The 14,402-nt window shown below is 41.1% G+C and overlaps 1 protein-coding gene across 1 annotated transcript; it reads left to right on the top strand.

Moving 5' to 3' along the window:
* The first annotated feature begins 7,574 nt into the window (after positions 1 to 7,574).
* LOC137294106 (MAD2L1-binding protein-like) lies at positions 7,575 to 10,477 on the top strand. Its single transcript, XM_067825061.1, has 2 exons — positions 7,575 to 7,816; positions 9,130 to 10,477. Exons 1-2 carry the CDS (start codon positions 7,598 to 7,600, stop codon positions 9,859 to 9,861), a joined length of 951 nt encoding a protein of 316 aa, XP_067681162.1. The 5' UTR covers positions 7,575 to 7,597; the 3' UTR covers positions 9,862 to 10,477.
* Positions 10,478 to 14,402: the final 3,925 nt, after the last annotated feature.

The following is a 14,402-nucleotide window of genomic DNA, read 5'->3' as shown; positions in this document are numbered from 1 at the left end:
TTCAGCCAAACGGTGTAGTAACGTCTCGCGTTCAACAAAGCATTGTACCAGAGGTGCTTCAGCCTAAAGGTGCAGTTAAGGATTGTCGTAAAGGTGCTTCAGCCTAATTTATATTGAGTAAAGGAATGTCGTAGAGGTGTTTCAGCCTAGCGGTTCAGCAAAGGATTGTCATAGGGGTGCTTCAGCCTAATTGTGCAGTAAAGCATTGTCGAAGATGTGCTTTCAGCCTATGTGTTTGTTTTGTGTCAGAGTTCTTCACATCCACGAAATCTTTCAGAGGATGTTTCAAATGTACCTATTTAGTGACACAGCCGAAAATCATTTGGTTCAAACTCCTTTATATTTCCAAACAAATCTTAGTATGTAAGACGAAAAAATTGCTAACATAAATACCTCTGCAGGGGGTTGACACAGCTTGGAATACGTTTTGTAGTATAGTTCTAAAGATGATATACAGTATACATGAATACATAGTCACTATTTAGAGTCAGCGGTGTCTGTGGACAAGTTATCATTTTTATACGTTTTTTAAATTGTTAAAAATATTTCGTTTTTAATGATGAATTCCTTGTAGGATGTCTATACTTGTGGCACTGCTGACTGAACTCTGGCTCCAAAGTATTGATGTCAGGTCATACCCATGTATGCAATGATCGTCTTTCTGATATTATATTGTTTGTGGCTGGTTGTATTCTCAAATTGATAACCACATGTGCAGTCTAAGGTTTCTGGACTAAATACTGGAACACAGCCCCTAAACGTATCCACGTGTAAGTTGCTGTGACCGAGTCTGGAGCGACAGTGGACGATTTGGCAGAATTTGGAATCGAGTTATTCAAAGTTCTATCAGATCGGTTAATTAAAGATTTAAATTATTTTAATGATCTCGAATTACTTACTTCATCAGGCAGATTATTCCATTTGATGATCGTGTGCGGAAGAAATTGGGGGTTTGTGGGAATGGGGGCCGTTCGTCTGTGCGTGCATTCGTGCACATTCGGCTTTTCCGGACCAGAACTTCAAAACCGTTCACTATTTCTTCACTACACTTGGCACAGATAGACCTGGTTGTGTACTGGTGCCTTTTCGTAATTTTGGATTTCTGAATAATATACTTTTTGCGTTTACATGGCAACAAGTTCGACGTTGACTGAATTTGGTGGGTGTGCTCTTTTCCGGATCAGAACTTCAAAACCGTTCACTATTTCTTAACAAACTCGGAACATGTGTAGAGCTTGTGGTGAGCTGGTGCTTTTTGGTTGTTTTGGATTTCTGAAAAAAAATATACTTCTACTTCCATTGCAAGTTTTACTAAATTTGATGGTAGTGTTCATTTCCGGAGTAGAACTGTAAAACCTTTCAAAATGTCTTCACCAAACGTGGCACATGAATAGGTCTGGTGATGTACAGGTACCTTTCGTAGGTTTGTAATTCTGAATAAAATATTTTTGGCGTTTTCGTGGCAACAAGTTCGAGTTTGACTGAATTTAGTGGGTGTGCTCTTTTCCAGACAAGAACTTAAAAACCGCTCTCTACTTCTTCACCAAACGTGACACATAGATAGATATAGCTGTGTACTGGTGCCTTTAGGTAGTTTCGGATTTCTGAAAAAAATATATTTCTACATTGCCATTGCAACAAGTTTGTGTTTGACTGATTTTGGGCGGAGTGTTCATTTCCGGAGTAGAACTGTAAAACCTTTCAATATTTCTTCACTTAACTTGACACATAGATTGATCTGGTAATGTACTGGTACCTTTTAGTAGTTTTGAAATTCTGAATAAAATATTTTTGGCGTTTCCGTGGCAACTAGTTCGAGTTTAACTGAAATTGTTTGGTGTGCTCTTTTCCGAAACAGAACTTTAAAACTGTTCACTATTTCATCACTAAACGTTGTACATGGGTAGGTACGGTGGTAAACGGGTGCCTTTTGGTATATTTGGATTGCAGAATAGAATAGTTCTTGCGTTTCCATTGCAACAAGCTGGACTTTTACTGAATTTGGTGGTACTGATCTTTTCTGGAGCAGAACTATGAAACAGTTGTTTGTTTCTTCGCCAAACTTGGCACGTGGATAGGTACAGGTGCCTTCTGGTAGTTAAGAAAATGTGACTGGAATACTTATCGTTTCCATGGCAGCAAGTCGGACTTTGACTGCAATTGGTGGTACTGTTCTTTTCCGGAGCAGAACTTAAAAATAAATTCAACACGTACTCTTCTATATTTTGCTACTTCCAAATGAATTCAGCTTTGAAAACCAATATACAGAAAAGGTCAGGTTCCATTGACGACCAACATGCTGCCATTGACGTAGGTTTTTACCTTGAAGTATATTTATAAAGTCATGATGCTTTAATAACGTGGGTTCACACGGACCAATCACACTGTTTCCATGGAAATTATTCTCGGAGAAAAAAGACCTCAGACAAGAAGCAACGTTGACCCCACGTAAGCACGCACTCACATAAATACACATGCACTTAAAGTTTGTCGACCACAAACCATGTTCACTGGAATGCATGTGTTCCTTGCATGTGCGTGTGCGTGTGCGTGTGCGTGTGCGTGTGCATGTGCGTGTGTGTGATTTCGAGTGAGAGAAATGACACAGCTTTATAGGTGATCAACTTCTGTATTTTAACAATGACGACGTTTCGGTACAGGTTCTTTTACCGTTTTCAAGCATATAAGGGAATGGAGGATGCGTGTACATAAGCTAATGAGATAGCAATAACTAAAGTGGGGACATAAAGCATCAGAGAAGGTACATGATTAGCTAGCTACTATGACCTGGTGATGTACATCATGAGGATTCGTTATGTTAGTTTCCATTTACTTTTTTGTTTAAAGTGAAAATCATCGCTAAGCTTTCACTGAAAACAGACCATACTGCGTGTAGACCCTGAGTGTGTTCTTTTAGTATTTTATTTATTAGTTTTCATTGTTTTGGTTTTTTGTTTTTCATTCCTTGGAGATGACTGAGCCTGTTAGAATTACAATTTTGTTGTAAACGCAAAACCTTTACTCTATGTTTATAATTACTTAGAGAATGGTTTGTATTTTATATAATATGCATGTATAATTTATTCATGTAATAGTCATTACCGATGACGTCACATTCTTCACTTTATCGTATATTTAATGTTGTATGGGGCACGGTGTTAAGACAAGCTGTAAAGCTTGTTCACTAATCCCAGTTCATTTTCATGAATGAAAATATGTTTGAACAAATATTTTGACGAGCGGTCATGGTGCTGTTACTATGATCATTAATACATGTACTAAATCAAACTTCCAGACAGTCAATCTTCCTTCAAAAACCTGTTACAACAAACTGTTACATATGTAACAAGACACACACAATACTGTTTCCTCCTGGCACAATACTGTTTCCTCCTGGCACAATACTGTTTCCACCTCCAAAATGCGAAAAGACAAAACCTCACTTTTTGTAGAACTCTGTAAATGCTGTAGTTTGAATAATCTGGAATGTGTTTTTTTCATTCAGTTAACCAAAAATGACAAATTTGGTGATAAAGAATGAATTAATTCGAAACGATAAATAACCACTTTCATTTTCCTAATTGTTTCCTGACTGCTGTTGGTAAGCTTCATCAACTTCCTCCTAAAGTCCCGTGGATTTCAGCGCCTCTAGATGTCAACAAGCTAGCTAGCGGCTATCATATTCGGGGACGTGGCAATACCGAGACACATGTATGTAACCCATTTCTTTGTCCATGTGTCGGGACGAAATGTTCATGGTCTCAGAGAAGAAAGACAACACACACACACATGGTCAGACCATTTACAGTTTTTCTTTTGAAACTAAGAATCGCGATGATTTGCATTTTTGTTGAATTTAACACGGTACTTCTGCCAATGCAGCCTTCAGTTGGCCTTGGTAATGGAGATTTTTATCTCTCTCAGCGCAATAACCCACCGTGCCCCTGTCTGTGATGTGGTCAGCGAGGGTGGTGGGTCGGTCAGCGCGCGGCCAGCCCGTTGGATGTACTGACCCCACTTGTTGCATAACCTTCCCCGCTCTGTTTAACACACTCCGGTCAGCGCCGCCGCAACACTGCCTGGTGTTGAGTGGCCACATCGTCCTCACGCACGCTGCCCATCGGTCGATGGAACTGAGATACACGCTCCCGAAAACATCTCAGTGGGGGAGGGCGATAGTACGTTGCGCTTCGTCACCTAACCCCAAATGTATAGGGTCGACCCTGGTCCGTGACGGGGTCAGGTGACACTGCCCCACCCCTTCGAGAGCAGCGAGCGGTCGATATGACTTTATGGGCTACTCGTGTTTCCGTTCTACTTACGCGAGCGAAGCTGCCATCTACGCGTGAGTTGTTGGGATGACGAGTGTTATGACATACACAATGGGTGATACATAAGACGATTAACAATGAAAACAAGCATGATTGTTCGTGATCACCCATAATTGCTCTTTGTCCCTATCACTTCTTTGATTGGGATTATAGAAGTTGGGTAGATGAAGTATGAGGGATATATATATATATATATATATATATATATATATATATATATATATATATATATATATCACCCAAAAACTACTTCTCATGTATCACTTGCTTCATAACGACATTGGAATCAATGTCGAAACGTCGCCGACACAGAATAAAGATTCTAAAATGGCATCGTGTAATCATAGAATTAAGAAGTTATACATCCATAAAAATAGTCCTCATTCTTGTTCATGTTAATTCCAACTTCTAGAATGCCTCCCAAACAGTACATGTAGTTCAGCCATTGTAGTTCAACATTTCATGCAGTACGTGGTAGCACTGCCCAGGCCCCTATTGCAGCTGTAAACCGTAATAAACTTCTAGTGATGTCTGCAGAAACCCCCAATGCCCCAGGTATAGTCTATAGAAACCCCCAATGTCCCAGGTATAGTCTACAGAAACCCCCAATGCCCCAGGTATAGCCTATAGAAATGCCCAATGTCCTAGGTATAGTCCATAGAAACCCCGTCTGTCCCAGGTCTGTGGAAACCCTCTCTGTCCTGGGTATAGTAGTCCACAGAGACCCCCTCTGTCCCAGGTATAGTCTATAGAAACATTTTTTATGACAGGTATAATCTTTAGAAACCTCCTGTATACCCCGGTATAACCTACAGAAACGATAGTCATAGAAACCTCCTCCATCTCAGGTCTGTCCCAGGTATATACTAATATACTTATATGTATGTGGATGGATACATTTGTCTCGAGGATATTTTATAGAATCTCCCTCTCTGCATAAAGAAAGACGTCAAATCACATGACTTCTCTATGATCTTTGGAAAGCACTTGCGACATTCATATCAGCAGGAACCTTGAAGACCCGGGTTAGAATTGATCTTCAGTAAGCCATGCTTGTCTCCACCCGTGAAGATCCCAGTAGAATTGATCTTCAGTAACCCATGCCCGTCTCCACCCGTGAAGATCCCAGTAGAATTGGTCTTCAGTAACCCATGCTTGTCTCCACCCGTGAAGATCCCAGTAGAACCGATCTTCAGTAACCCATGCCTGTCTCCACCCGTGAAGATCCCGGTAGAACCGATCTTCAGTAACCCATGCTTGTCTCCACCCGTGAAGATCCCAGTAGAATTGATCTTCAGTAACCCATGCCTGTCTCCACCCGTGAAGATCCCGGTAGAACCGATCTTCAGTAACCCATGCTTGTCTCCACCCGTGAAGATCCCAGTAGAACTGATCTTCAGTAACCCATGCCTGTCTCCACCCGTGAAGATCCCGGTAGAACCGATCTTCAGTAACCCATGCTTGTCTCCACCCGTGAAGATCCCAGTAGAACTGATCTTCAGTAACCCATGTTTATCGTGAAAGGCGACTAACCGGATCGAGTAGACAGGCTCACTGAAAGGGTTTGACACACGTCATTGTATCCCAGTTGCGTAATACGATGCCCATGCTGTTGATCACTGGACTGTGTGGTCCAAACTCGATTATTGACAGTCCGCCGACAAATAACTGGAATATTGCTGAGTGTGGCGTCAACGATCCAAACAACCCATCGTGTCCTCCAGAGATATTTTACGTCCGTTTCGTAAGGTTCGTGTAACGTGTCTTTGGTTGATAAGCAGGATTAAGGACATACCATTTTCCTTGGATTTTATGAGATTTACCACCGGGATATAACCTCTAGTCCTTGCGTTTCACCCCACGAACGAAGGGCTGGGAGGTTTTGTCCTGTAGAAGCGGGGTGTACATCTTGTAAAACCCGACTGGATGTGTTCTACCTCAGACATACCATCACGCGTGTGGATTTAACAAGATAGGAGATTTCAAAATCTTTATATTTTCTGCCAACATGTTCACAGTATACAAGTCGATGGTAAAAGGATCTTCACGAGACTGGCACTAACGCCGTCAGAATTCCTAAGACTGTCCAAGGCTTCTCCTGAATGCCTTGGTAGTATTGTATATCCATAAGATACCACAAATGCTACGGTGCCTTAACATTTGTATGTCATAAGATACTACGGTGCCTTAACATTTGTAAGAATAAAAGACCAATATTACGTCTCTCTACTAAGACTACCCACCAGGGAAAGTCCCAACGGGTGTTGTGACGTAATTAATACATCGGGGCACATTATTCTAGCATCTATATGGCAAAACCATTTGACACTGGTTTAAAGTATTACAAGTGCATATGCCTATTCTCAGGTGAGGGTCCCTATTCTCGAAACGTTCGTCGCCCAAAGAATTCTTAACTTTGAAAGTTGGCAGCGTGTTGAAAATGGGCTTAAGAAGTTCATAGGGCTACGAACGTCCAAGAATGGCTAGCCTGGTTCCTTTTACGTCGAAATATAAACGTTTATCTCTAGTGAGTTATTTTTGTGAATGAACAAAACAGATTTACTTTTTACGGATTTGTAAGTTACCAACCAACGTTTTTCTCACTCACATGACATAGCGAAATTTCTGCTTTAGGGGCACCCCAAGTCGACGTTTGTCAAACACGATCAAGCACGATACACGATCTGTCTATCTGTCTGCCAATTTGTAATAACGCTTTGGAATCAGGATGCCATTTTAACCATATACCTTCCCTGTCTAATCTATAAACAACCCCACCCGACCAAAGGTTTATTCATCACAATTAACAATACAACAGTTTTCTTATTTAATGCTGAACAACACGGAATGTTCTATGGATTTACAACTTCTTTAATATAATACGTGCGACGTTTCGGTATAGTTTCTAACACCGTTATCAAGCGGTGCATCCCTGATTATATATCCACAGAATTTTCCTCCTTGTTCATCACACCAACTTCTAAATGCCACTCAAAGAAGGTATTTAATGCTGTGTACATTTCAGTGGAGAAATATGTTTCTATTAAGACCTACATTTTCAGAAACGAAGCGTTAGTCTTTGCGGTGGTAGTGCAGGAAGCGAAAGTGAAAGGCAAGAAGCTTTTTAAGCGGTCTTCCTTAATCCCGTTTTTCCGATTGCCTCCCTTGGTAAATGAACTGTCAAAACGTGTTTGTTGCGCGATGCGTGTATTGGTTAAACATGAAGACGTTAAAAGAGACTAAATACTAGTGATATACTAGCCACCATGGCGGGCATTGTAAACAGGAAAAGGTGCGAAGATCAAATTAAATCTTGTGATATCATGTTTGATGCTGGCATGCATTCAAGTGTCAGGGCTGTTATTGCAAATGAACTTTTAAAGTATTTTATGTACGAAAGACAACAGATACCGATGCCATTCGATCATTTGAAAAAAGAAGCACTTGCCAAGTCGAAGACAACCACTTCCAGTATAGAGGAAACGGTAACGTTAGGCTCAGTGTTCTTCGTTATACATTACGTCACTTGCACATACACATCAGATTTCACATTTTATTGAACAAGCATATTATCCGTAATATCAGCTGTTTGTTTACTTGAGGTCGCTGAATGAATACGTGTAATTTTTGCATTTGCATAGCACCGGTGTTCGCTGATATCTTCATGTTTTCACTCTTGTATGAATTAATAAACTACAAAAACTTGACAGTTTAGCTGTTACTTCTTATTGTCCAGTATGTTTTACTTCGTGCAGCACAATAAGAATAGATAAGAACACATCTAAAGAAGAAATTAAACTTCACAACATACAAATCTGTAATGGTATTCTGCAGAAAGAGACAACCAGTTCATGTTTTGATTTTGACACTTTCAAAGTTGGTGTTTTGCTTCTGTCTAATGCATGTGACTGGGTGTATCCCTTTAGAGTCATGTAGTATGGTAGCCTTGTGGTTATAGTGATCACTTGCCATGCAGAAGACCCAGATTTGTTCCCTGACATTGGTACAGGGATATACAGGACACAAATTTCAAGGTCCTTTATGCATAATAATTGACAACAGATGCATTGAAATAGACTAGTGTGTCCATAAGGCTGCAGATGAAGTCCAAATACTTTTTTAAATAAATGTTGATCAAATGATAAAAAGTTATCACTGAGTCTGCTACCAGCCAGTTTTTTTTTGTATCATTTTCAGTTTAATTACTGTGATGATCATGATACACAATGCAATAACTGTTACTGAATTGCAACAATATTATCACATAATACATTAATAATAATATAAGTGTCTGGGACCCAAATTTTGTAGTCCAGGACTTCTGAAAATTAAGAGTATGAGTTCCAGGAACCTTCAAATACAGGACTCAAGGTAAATCCCTTTTGGTACAATGTGAAGCCCATTTGATTTCTAGTTACCCTCACTCGTGATATTGCAGGAAAACATGTTGTGAAAGTGGCGTAAAGTCACACTCACTCATTAAGTGTAGTTATGTACCCTGATGATTTTGCTATGAACGGCTGTTTCTGTGCAGTAAATGTCACACCATTTCCCAGCTTGTTACCACCAGGTGTTGCAGGATTACCATTTTTAGCAATGGAGATGTCTTTGCTTCAGTGTCTTGTTGAGCCAAGTGTATGTCACTGTAATAGGACGTTATCATCATCTCTGCCACAAGTAAAATGTGAAATTATTATGTTAATATTGTTTTTCATTAAGATTATAGTGATTTATTTTTTCAACATCTGTTCTAGCTCTGAGTTTTGAGTCTCATTGTGGGATTTTGGTTTCCTTGCAGACTGTGTTGACAGCTGTGAGGCAGAAGAGGAAATGTTTCTATGGCAGCATGGAGGACAAGAAGAAGACCAGTCTGATTTACAGTGTAATGGAGGTGATGGACCAGGTTCAGGCTGCTTTCATCACATGCCCCGAAGTTAAACAGGTGCTCATCACCATGGGTGGCACAGTCATCAGTCCCAAAGAGTCATTTCTCATCAACCTCCCTCCTCTGTCCCCAGAGGCAGACTTAGTTTCACTCAAGTCCAATGTAAAGTCTCTGTTCCGCCAGCTCATTACCCATGACTTGTTGGGAGGAGTGAAACCCATCTCACCAACAGACATCGCTGTACTGCTGTATGCTCCCAGAGATAGTGGCTTACAGTGGTTTGTGCCCAAGCCCACATTCAAGCGTCCTGTCCGAGGTCGACAGTTTGAGTACAACATGAAGTGTAGGCACAATAACCTGGGGTCACATGACTTGTCATGTGATGTGAGTGAAATTGAGATATCGGGAATTGAACCTCTGGACTCGTCAGTGCTGTCTGATGTTGACATGAATGACTGTGTTTTGAAGAGCTGTCTTACTGCATCTAACCCAGACACTTCATTGTGCACTGGAGACAATCAGATGGATACGTGTCGACCTTCTGAGACTGTTGTTTCCACTTCACTTGAGCCAGACATGATATGGTTCCAAGCACCAGTGCTGGTGAAGGGGTATAAGGACAAGCCAGGAATGATGTTGACCTAAGTGAACTGTGCTCTTGAAAGGTTATAAGGACAAGCCAGGAATGATGTTGGCCTATGTGAACTGTGCTGGTGAAAGGTTATAAGGACAAGCCAGGAATGATGTTGGCCTATGTGAACTGTGCTGGTGAAAGGTTATAAGGACAAACCAGAAATGATGTTGACCTATGTGAACTGTGCTGGTGAAAGGTTATAAGGACAAGCCAGGAATGATGTTGACCTATGTGAACTGTGCTGGTGAAAGGTTATAACGACAAACCAGAAATGATGTTGACCTATGTGAACTGTGCTGGTGAAAGGTTATAAGGACAAGCCAGGAATGATGTGGTTATAAGGACAAGCCAGGAATGATGTTGCCATATAGGACCTTTTCACTCCTTAACATGCATTTTGGAAGTTTGATTTTGAACCTGTAAATTTTACTTATATACATATATATCCTGAAAAGAAAAGAATTTTGTAAATCATGAAAAAAAGAAGAAAATAGATTTCAAAATGATGTTAGTGATTGTTTGTGCATGTATTTGTGTGATGGATCCTGTTGTAATCATGGTAACAACACATTAAAGTATGTCATGATTTAATACATATGCAGATGTCAATAAAAGTGCTACTGTAAACTCGTAGTCTGTCAGAACACAATCATAACAACCTACGACTGAGGTACAAGTGTTCAATGTGTACTTCAGGGCATAATAATCTGTTTTGTGTCTTCAGGGCATAACAATCTGTGTATGCATGGGCCCAGGATGTGTGTAGTGTCTTCAGGGAATAGCAATCAGGGTAAAGCCTTTTCCAGGGATGTATTGAGGGTCTTCAGAGAATATCAATCAGTGTAGGCATTGATCCATGATGTGTGTGTAGAGTCTTCATGGCATAACAATCAGGATGTGTGTAATATCTTCAGGGTATATCAGTCAGTGTAGGCATGGACCCAGGATGTGAGTAGTGTCTTCAGAGCATAACAATCAGTTTATTCATGGCCCCAGGCTGTGTGTAGTGTCATCAGAGCATAACAATCAGTTTATTCATGGCCCCAGGCTGTGTGTAGTGTCTTTGGAGCATAACAGTCAGTGTAGGCATGGCCCCAGGCTGTGTGTAGTGTCTTTGGAGCATAACAGTCAGTGTAGACGTGGACCAAGGATGTGTGTAGTGTCTTCAGATCATAACTGTCAGTGTAGGCATGGACCCAAGGATGTGTGTGTAGTGTCTTCAGATCATAACTGTCAGTGTAGGCATGGACCCAGGATGTGTGTAGTGTCTTTGGAGCATAACAGTCAGTGTAGACGTGGACCAAGGATGTGTGTGTAGTGTCTTTGGAGCATAACAGTCAGTGTAGACGTGGACCAAGGATGTGTGTGTAGTGTCTTTGGAGCATAACAGTCAGTGTAGACATGGACCCAAGGTGTGTGTAGTGTCTTCAGATCATAACTGTCAGTGTAGGCATGGACCCAGGATGTGTGTAGTGTCTTTGGAGCATATCAGTCAGTGTAGACGTGGACCAAGGATGTGTGTGTAGTGTCTTTGGAGCATAACAGTCAGTGTAGACATGGACCCAAGGTGTGTGTAGTGTCTTCAGATCATAACTGTCAGTGTAGGCATGGACCCAGGATGTGAGTAGTGTCTTCAGAGCATAACAATCAGTTTATTCATGGCCCCAGGCTGTGTGTAGTGTCATCAGAGCATAACAATCAGTTTATTCATGGCCCCAGGCTGTGTGTAGTGTCTTTGGAGCATAACAGTCAGTGTAGGCATGGACCCAGGATGTGTGTGTAGTGTCTTTGGAGCATAACAGTCAGTGTAGGCATGGACCCAGGATGTGTGTAGTGTCTTTGGAGCATAACAGTCAGTGTAGACGTGAACCAAGGATGTGTGTGTAGTGTCTTTGGAGCATAACAGTCAGTGTAGGCATGGACCCAAGGATGTGTGTAGTGTCTTTGGAGCATAACAGTCAGTGTAGACGTGGACCAAGGCTGTGTGTAGTGTCTTTGGAGCATAACAGTCAGTGTAGACATGGACCCAAGGTGTGTGTAGTGTCTTCAGATCATAACAAGTTGAGACGTGGACCTAGGATGTGTGTAGTGTCTTCAGAGCATAACAATCAGTGTAGTCATGGACCCAGCTTGTGTGTATTGTCTCCTGAGCAAAATTATCAGTGTAGTCATGGACCCAGGATGTGTGTGTAGTGTCTTCAGAGCATAACAGTCAGTTGAGGCATGGACCCAGGATGTGTGTAGTGTCTTCAGGACATAACGGAATGTGTGTAATGTCTTCAGAGCATAACAGAATGTGTGTAGTGTCTTCAGAGCATAACGGAATGTGTGTAGTGTCTTCAGAGCATTACAATCAGTTTATTCATGGACCCAGGATGTGTGTATAGTATCTTCAGGGAATAGCAATCAGGGTAAAGCATGGATCCAGCTTGTGTGTAGTGTCTCCTGAGCAAAATGATCAGTGTAGTCATGGACCCAGGATGTGTGCAGTGTCTTCAGAACATAACAACCAGTGTGGTATTGATCCAAGATGTATGTGTGTAGAGTCTTCATGGCAAAACAATCAGTGTAGGTAGTGACCAAGGATGCATGTAGTCGTTATGCATCAAGTTACCTTAATAAAATGAATCAAGGTCTGGAAAATTCTGTTCATTCTCTTAGCTGTGTAAACGTCGTAATATTTGGGGTCCCAGTAGCCTGTCATATCAGACAAACATGTCCAGGGAAGCCCATGCAAGTCTGGATTATATGGCAAGCCTAAATTTCCACAGTTTCGGGAAAATGAAGAAAGTCTCAATTTTCCTTTTCATAATATTTGGCTTTTTTCTATCATGAGCCGTTTTCTGTGAAATATGTTCTGTGTGATGCACGTTTTTGGTGTTCCCCATCGTGATATTGCAGGAATATTGCTAAAAGCAGCATAAAACTGACCCCACCGTAAAATGTGGTTTTACGTCAATACAGAGACTAGTTGTTAGTCTAGGATCCAAGATGACGTCACGGGAACAGGAACACACGATCATGGAGGCCAGACTGTGAACACAAACAGGACTCTTCAATCTGGAGCTGCTCCTCAGCCTCACTAACTAGTCCTAGGCCAAATGCTAGAAACGTCCCTGTCTTTCAGGATCTCTCAGTAGCAGTGAACGTGTTATTCAGTAATTAGTATGACACATCCCACCCAAAAAAATTCTTGTTGATGTGGAACTAGCTACAGGAGGTATCGGGTTACTACAAACTAACTGGGTTCTGCCCACTGTTGAAACAGTGTCAACATGTTCAAAGACATACTGCTTGAGCATTGATCGCATTGTCTAATGAGTGGTGACAAGCACTGGTGTTCAACATGGTCACGTTATGCATTATGGGTGATAAGGCTGGGTGTATAATATTACCTGATTTTGATGCTATCTCTACATTTGTCCTAGGAGTATAACCATCTGCCAGTACACAGGAAACAGATGCTGAATTCAACACAAATCACAAGTTCAAATTAACCTTTCTCGGCCGGTGGCTTTTGTGATATTTTATGGACGCTTCCTGTTCTGTCCACTAACGCCTTTCTAATACTTGACATTATTCACATACACAACCACAAATAACCATGCTTATTTACAAACCTGACAATAACTGGCTTTATTTTAGTGCATGTTTTACGGATCCGCCGACCGGAAATGTGAAGAAAGAGGAGGGAAAATCGTTTTTACATTAATTTTCAGACATAATATGCCACCGCCCCGATAAAAGAGACAAATGGAAAACAGTTGCAAATGGTACCTTTCAAATATCCCCTGGAACAGTACTTGCAAGTGGGTATAAGATTTCTGATGGTCAGCACCCTACCATGCAACTTAAATATTTTATTCTCTGAGCTGGTGAGTCAGACATATTCGCTTTTATCTGTGGAACAGAGAGGCAGGTTATGCCACGGACTGCTATATAAGCTGACATGCTGCGTCTGGCATATACGATCTATTCCAGTGTCAAAATAACACCTCCATGTTCCCTTCTGTTTTCCCTTCCTACCGGCCTAAGTAAAGGCCATAATATCGACACCATATTCCCTTCCATTTTGGAAGAACTTCGTTGAAGAATGAAAATTGTGCAGCAGGGAGAACTGCTAGGACGCCGGGTTCTCTGGGACTCAGCAAATACTTCTGGTGAGGTAATAAATTGTGGCAGCCAGTTAATCAGTTCCGTGTGTGAAGTAGTATTATACATCGTAGTTAGTAAGTGTGGATTACTTTACGTCAGTTGTCGGTATTTCAGGCGTAGTGCATATATGCCAAGAGAAACCGGAGTCGAGTCAAGGCACGATTTCTGGAAACTCTAGACCAGATCGCGTACTGATCCGTAGAATTTCTGATCACTAGTAAAGTGTATTCGGTGGATAAGCACTGTGATCGTAGCTATTAATTAGTTATCAAAACATTGGAATATATATATACTCAACAACAAAAAATCAAAACACGAAAATCAAGACACGAAAGGGGTGTTGGATGGTTTTAATCTCTTTATTTCATAAGAATGATTTTTATGGATATCAGCTTCT

This window comes from Haliotis asinina, chromosome 8 (assembly GCF_037392515.1).
Source record: "Haliotis asinina isolate JCU_RB_2024 chromosome 8, JCU_Hal_asi_v2, whole genome shotgun sequence".
Classification (NCBI taxonomy): domain Eukaryota; kingdom Metazoa; phylum Mollusca; class Gastropoda; order Lepetellida; family Haliotidae; genus Haliotis; species Haliotis asinina.
The sequence above is the reverse complement of the archived record's forward strand: the minus strand, read 5'-3'. Positions and strand labels throughout refer to the sequence as shown.

Excerpts from the sequence above, each read along its gene's own strand:
- LOC137294106 (XM_067825061.1), top strand. The coding sequence starts at position 7,598 with ATGGCGGGCATTGTAAACAGGAAAAGGTGCGAAGATCAAATTAAATCT. Across the intron at positions 7,817-9,129 it reads CTTCCAGTATAGAGGAAACG|ACTGTGTTGACAGCTGTGAG; the intron begins GTAACGTTAGGC and ends GTTTCCTTGCAG.